This window comes from Lactuca virosa, chromosome 7 (assembly GCF_052849685.1).
Source record: "Lactuca virosa cultivar CGN04683 chromosome 7, Lactuca_virosa_CGN04683_v6, whole genome shotgun sequence".
Lineage (NCBI taxonomy): Eukaryota > Viridiplantae > Streptophyta > Magnoliopsida > Asterales > Asteraceae > Lactuca > Lactuca virosa.
This window is the reverse complement of record NC_136432.1, coordinates 175,704,707-175,711,547: the sequence shown is the minus strand read 5'-3', so window position 1 is coordinate 175,711,547 and position 6,841 is coordinate 175,704,707. Positions and strand designations below refer to the sequence as shown.

General features: G+C 35.1%; 1 protein-coding gene across 1 annotated transcript; it reads right to left on the bottom strand.

Annotated features, from left to right (window-relative positions):
- Positions 1-205: 205 nt before the first annotated feature.
- On the bottom strand, positions 206-4,260 carry LOC145125571 (mitogen-activated protein kinase 15-like). The gene is made up of 10 exons (XM_079061016.1): positions 3,668-4,260; positions 3,122-3,530; positions 2,926-3,053; positions 2,766-2,825; positions 2,295-2,444; positions 2,038-2,193; positions 1,751-1,962; positions 1,551-1,652; positions 788-960; positions 206-678 (listed from the first exon to the last, which is right to left on the bottom strand). Exons 1-10 carry the CDS (start codon positions 3,689-3,691, stop codon positions 332-334), a joined length of 1,761 nt encoding a protein of 586 aa, XP_078917142.1. The 5' UTR covers positions 3,692-4,260; the 3' UTR covers positions 206-331.
- Between the last annotated feature and the right edge of the window lie 2,581 nt (positions 4,261-6,841).

The following is a 6,841-nucleotide window of genomic DNA, read 5'->3' as shown; positions in this document are numbered from 1 at the left end:
TTTTTTTTTCTAGTTTTATGCAAATTTTGACATTTGCACCTCACCAAAGTAAAGTTTATCTTTTCACATTAAAAGGTCACCTTGTTGTCCAAAAATCGTCTTATGAGCCAACAAAGATGAATTGATCCCCGACGGAAGATTATCAATCATTTCCTCCCAAAGATTTAAAGAAAACTAAACTCAACTTAAAGACCACTTTGGCAAAGGAGGAAAAACAATACTTTTATTTCAATATCTTTCCTTATTTCATCAAAACTAAAAAAAACAAGTGCAATATACATCATCAACTAAACACCCCAAATATAAAGAGGAATAAAAACAAGAAAGCTCTCTACGATAATCCCATTTGAACAACACCAACCTCTCTATGAGTAGCAACAGCAACCCCATACTCTGATTGTGACTGTGACATAAACTTTGACTCCATTCCCTTTGACTGTTGACCGTGGTTGTAATAAGGATTACTGTTGACCCCCTGTTGCTGTTTCATCAAGGACAATGAATCCCTATCACCTTCTTGCCCCCCATGAATCTTTCCTTGATTTCCATTATTGCCCCTATATGATGCATAATGTGGAGAAACACCAACCGGACCATTTCTAAGCATTACCCTTGGATCATACACATCCTTCATCTCCCCCCTACCCTCCAATGGTAAAACTGGCCCCACAACTCTTCCTGTTCATGTTCAACATATTCATCACTTATATTATATAGTTCAAAATGAAAAGAAACATAAAAATGGAATGTAATCATCCATTCCATTCCTTTGTGGATTCCATCTTACCTTTGGGCATCCTTGGGGGTGGTCTAGCAGCAGCACTAAAGATGTATCCGGAAGCATCTATTGCAACTCTACCACCATTTGACATGTTGTTGTTATCCACCACTGGCTTATTGTCAAATGCAGCCAAACATTGCTGCAGCTTTGGAGCAGTCATACTTGAAGAAACCGTTGACCTGAAGTATACCAAATAATATAAATGACCATTTTACCCTTATATTCCAAAAAACAAAATTTCACAATATTCATCAATTTCACCATGCTTGGAAGGAAAAAAGAAGACAATAGAATCATAAAAATGTAAAATAAATGACCATTTTACCCTTATATTCCAAAAAATAAGTTTCACAATATTCATCAATTTCTCCATACTGGGAGGAAAAAAGCAGACAATACAGACATAAAAATGTAAAATAAATGACCATTTTACCCTTATATTCCAAAAAACAAAATTTCACAATATTCATCAATTTCACCATACTTGAAGGAAAAAAGAAGACAATACAGACATAAAAATGTAAAGTAAATGACCATTTTACCCTTATATTCCAAAAAACAAAATTTCACAATATTCATCAATTTCACCATGCTTGAAGGAAAAAAGAAGACAATAGAGTCATAAAAATGTAAAATAAATGACCATTTTACCCTTAATGTCCAGAAAATAAGTTTAAAAACATTCATCAATTTCACCATACTGGAAGGAAAAAAAAGAAGACAATAGAGACATATAAATGTAAAAAATAAATGACTATTTTACCCTTACCTAGGAAGAGAAACATGCTTCCTCTCTGGAGGTATAACAGGCCCACTTTTCCCAATATTTTCCTCAAAATATGCAAATTGCCTTCTGAATTGACCAATGGCACTGCATATTACAAACATATGTTACAACCAATAAAGAAAGAACACAAATCAATTGAGACATAAAATCATAGAGTGTTTGTTATTGAGATTAAAAAGAACCTAGGATAAATGAAATTTGTTCGATCATTTCCAGCCATGTAATCTTTAAGCAACTGAGGATGATATTCTAGAATCTCCCGGAATATCAACTCCCTAATATCCTCTTTTGTGACTCTTCTTCTCTCAAACTCAAACTCCAACTTTGAAAACGATTGACAAGATGGCTCCCTTTCAACTTTCGATAGTCCCTTGAAGTAAGGATCCGCTAATGCCTGAAAAAAGAAAAATGACATAAATACCCTCAGTACAAGAAACTTGAATTGAGGATTAGTCAATTACAACATTACCTGTTCAGCAGTTGGTCGATCCTTTGGATCAAAAGCCAACAACCTCTGCAATAACCTGAGTGCCAATGGATCAACATCTAGAAACTTCTCAGAAAATGTGACTGCTTTCTTTCTACGCATATCAGTCAAGTATTTTCTTGCCTTGTCATTGCGCACCTGAATCATAGATCATAGAGATATATAAGTAATAAGCCCTAATCTTTAAGGAAAAGAAGTTTGAATATAATGAAGAATTGTAAGGTTGTAACATAACATACTCTAGAAATGGTATCTGGTGATGGTGTTCCAAGAAGATCAGTGATAAGTTCCAATTGATGAACAACACTTTTTCCAGGAAAAAGTGGTTTTCCTGTTAATACTTCAGCAAATATACATCCGATTCCCCATATATCAACAGCAGGGGTATACTGCAATCAAGGTGGGAACAAGAATCAGATAAGTCACAGCCTCAGAGGGACAAAAAGGTCAAAATGGCAACCAAAGTAAGCTGTAAAACAACCATAAACTGACACAAACACTGATACGGTTACCTGAAGAAACTTCCAAAAGTGTTCAAAAGAATGCACCCTGAATAAGAATTAGTTTAATCTAGGAATCACCACCCTTATATTATTGGTTATTTATCATAAAGCCTAAAGCTTTTACACTAATATATCATAAAGAATGCTACTTTTGAGATTCTAAATGAAGAAGGTGAGTCAAAAGATACCCTATGTAAGTATGTATACCTTGGAATAAAAAGATCCGCATAACTCAGGAGCTCTATACCATCTTGTTGCAACATAATCCTGAAAGTTTATCAGAAGAAACAAAGATTGATATGGAGTTTCAATGTGCATATGAAGTCATATGATGTTATGATATTGAATAAAGAATGGAAGAACCTACTGTCCAAAATATTGTGGTGGGTGTATCAGTAAATGCAGCTCTTGCTAATCCAAAGTCGCATATCTTGAGTTTGCAATTTGCATTTGCTAATATGTTCTTTGGTTTTAAATCTCGATGATACACATTTGCTGAATTTCAGAGAATTTTGGGTTAAAACAGAAGAATTGGTGGTTAGAAATATAAGTAAAAGGGTTACCTGTATGCATATATTTCAATGCTCGAAGCATTTGATAGAGGAAAAAACGATGGTGTTCATGTGTCAAGTCATCATTGGCTTTTATGACTTGGTGAAGATCAGACTCCATGAGTTCAAATACAACATAAATATCTTTAAACTCTCGTCTTGATGGTGGCAACATAATCCGCTTAATTTCAACAATATCAGGATGACGAAGAAGTCTAAGCAATTTAATCTCACGCAAAATTCGAATAGCATCGGATGAATGTTCAAAAATGTTGGTTATTTTCTTTATTGCAACCTTTTCACCAGTCTGTGTGTCAACGGCTGCACAAACGACTCCATAGCTTCCCTTTCCTATAATCTCCAGGATTTTGTATCGGTTTGATTCACCATATTCAGTGAAGAACTCAATGTCTTTTGGACTCTGCAACACATTCATTGGGAGGTCAGATCGTATGCAAATAATAGAGATCAAAATCTACTTTAATTTGTGATGCATATGTTTTAATGTTTTCAACTCAAAGATAGAATCAAATGGATAATAAGTTGAGCTGGTTAAACCTTTCTTCGACGATCTTGCTGCATCGTGAACCTCCTCCAACACTCTCTTTCTCGTTTCTCGAAATCAAAACCAGATCAAAAACCACAAAGCAAAAAGGAAATTCAACAAGAAAAGTAACGCGGTGGTTGTTGGGCGGAAATTCAGAAATAAAAAAAGAAGATCAGCCACATTTGCCCCACCTACCCCGACTACGAATCACCAAACCGCAATCCTCAGAAATGTATTCCGCAACAAAGCATGTCACCACCACCACCTTACTCATCCAATTCCAGAAAACCCTAACCCTAAAAGTCTACCGACACCGACACCGACACCGACACCGCTACTTCAAAAAGATAACCCCACACACTATCATCGATACAACCAAAGCTTCCCACAACTATATAAGTTATCAGTAACCGAGAATTTGTTACTGAAACAGATGGGTGATTGAAATGGGTTCGTTCTCAAGATCTTGAGGTGCAATCGGCCGGCTATGGCTGATTACACGAAACGCAGAGTGGGAATGAAAGATAAAGAAAGAGAGAGAGAGAACGCAAAGGGGAAAGAGGGGGATTGATTAAATAGAAGGAAAGCTTGAGTGGATTCCGCATTGTTTATCCATGGAGTTTGCTGATTGTGAAGGGTTAATCCCACCGTTTGGATTGGGTCTCTTGACACCGTGTACCACCCAAATCGGTAATACATTTATTAATCATATAATATAATATACGAAAATAAAATTATAATAGATTTGTTACTTTTTTATTAATGTTATTTTTTTTATTTGTATGTTAAGTGTTTAATTATTGGTGGAAAGATTTTTTATTATACTATAAAGAAGTTGGATGTTAATTTCTTAGGCTAATAAGACATCTTTTACATGTTTAAACATACATTTACGTTGAGTGTGACATAAAATTTATATAATGATGCATATAGTGTTTTAAAACTCGTTTTCATATTTAATGTTATAATTGAACTTTATTTTGGAAATCATGCATTAGAAAAAGAATCCATTGAGTTATTAAAGTGCATTACGTGTTATGTTTATTTTTTAGATGATCATTAAGATAATCATAGGAGTAATGTAATGAGTAACGACTACATGTTCCACAAATATTACCCAAATAATCATTTTCTAGGAGTAAAAATATAAGAACGGTTACTAAGTTTTTCAAAAAAATTACTTTTAGTACAATTTTTGTGTTTCTTTTCTTTTAGTTTCACATAGAGGACCTACGGTAATAATTCAAATACGTATATAATGCATACAATTTTTCTCACCTAACACTTTGATGACCAAGACCATCTCCAACCTTTAACATTATTTTTTTACATTATACCGATAATTATAGTGTAAAAGATAGTGCAAACATTAAAGTTCTCCAACCCACAGGGGCGGACGCAGGATTTCTCAGTAGGGGGTGCACGATAGTAGAAAAAATAAAAATTTTCAAAAAAAATTTCACTACGGCCGGAAAAGTTAGGGGTTGCCGGTGCCACCGGTGACCCCCCCTAAATCCGCCCCAGCCAACTCATTACACTATATTTAACACTAAAAAAAATATTATAGGTATATTGCTCTTTATTCAACACTATATTTAGTGTTACATTATATTTAGTGTTACACTAAAATTCAACACTATATATAGTGTTACACTAAAATTCAATACTATATATAGTGTTAGGTATAATGTAGGGTTGCATTATATTGTAATTTATAGTGTAAAAGTGGTTTTCAATGTAAGGTTGGAGATACACTAATACTTTAAACTCATGGATTGTGCCATAAAGGAAAATTACCATCCTTTTTGTCCCTAGCACAAAATTAAAACCACGCACTATGGTGTATGTGTGTAAATGTGTAATATTAAACTCCAAGTAGGAAAACATATCTCAATTATATAATCAAACTTTAAGATATATATATATATATATGGGTAAATTACACCAACAGTCCCTCGTGCACATGCCAGAAAGCATATTTAGTCCCTATTTTCAAAAATTAACTCGGACCGTCCCTCGTTTGGTTATAAGTTGCATACGTCGTCCCTCGTTAGTTTAAATTTTCACATTTCATCCCATATGAAACATAAAATGACTCTTTTGCCCTTTTTATTCTATTTTTGATATATTTTATTTTTCTTATAATTATTGTAATACATAAAATAAATAAATAAACACTATCCCACTCATCTGATCCTAACCATTTCCTTTCTAAACCATCTTTTCCCCCAAATTATTTGACACATAAACCTAAAAAAAATCATCAACCCCCCCCCCCCCCCCGGTCGGATCATCACCACCACCGCACCACCGCCTACCACCTCCTGTACAAATACCAACCAAAGCAGAGAAACTTAAAAAGAAGGCAAGAGAGACGGAGATGGAGCCAGTGTTCGCATATGAGAGACTGTTATTTCCGGTGGCGGTGGTTTCAACAGATCTGCTACAATCTCAAATGAAAGTTGCACATGTCTTCCCCACAACCACCATCCTTGAACTGCTCCTTCGCCTTCTTCAACATCGCCTCCGATTGAACAGATTTGGTGAAACCCTTGTCACCGGAAAAACGGATCTGGTGAAATCCTTATCACCGGAAAAACGAATATAGAACCCTAGTGAATAGAAACCACCCTTAACACGATTTCTAGAATAACATCCGGAGAAGATCTGCAAACAACATTCTTAGATATGTGTCTGTTGGAGTCAAGATCTGCAAACGATTCTGGCAAGTAAATTTGGTGAAACCGGTCGGAGTTGCAGGTTTTGAAGGAGAGATGAAAACAGTCGGAGTTGCAGGTTTCGGCATCAAGGGTCCTTTATGTTGATTTTGTTTGGTAAGAGTTTGCGGCGACCTTGAAGATGCTTCCGACGACAAAACTTGACAAGAGAAGGAGAGGTGGAGCGACAGTGGCTAGTAATTTCATGTGGAGTAGTGGTGGTCGGAAATTTTTAACGGAGAGAAGAAAAAGTTCAGTCTTTTAGACACAATGAAGAAAGAAAGAACCATTATAATTTAATTATAATAATAATAAATTATATAATAAAAAATGAAAAAGGTAATAGATAAGGGTATAGTAGTCTTTTTACGATATTAGGGACGAATCGTGCAACTTTTTACGATATGAGGGACTGTCCGAGTTAATTTTTTAAAATAAGGACTAAACACGCTTTCTGACATGTATACG

What these genes read in the sequence shown, in the direction of transcription:
- LOC145125571 (XM_079061016.1), bottom strand. Translation starts at nt 3,691, where the DNA reads ATGCAGCAAGATCGTCGAAGAAAG. An exon ending in ATCGACCAACTGCTGAACAG is followed by an intron (nt 1,963 to 2,037) that starts GTAATGTTGTAA and finishes TTCTTTTTTCAG; the next exon opens with GCATTAGCGGATCCTTACTT. An exon ending in ACAAATTTCATTTATCCTAG is followed by an intron (nt 1,653 to 1,750) that starts GTTCTTTTTAAT and finishes TGTAATATGCAG; the next exon opens with TGCCATTGGTCAATTCAGAA.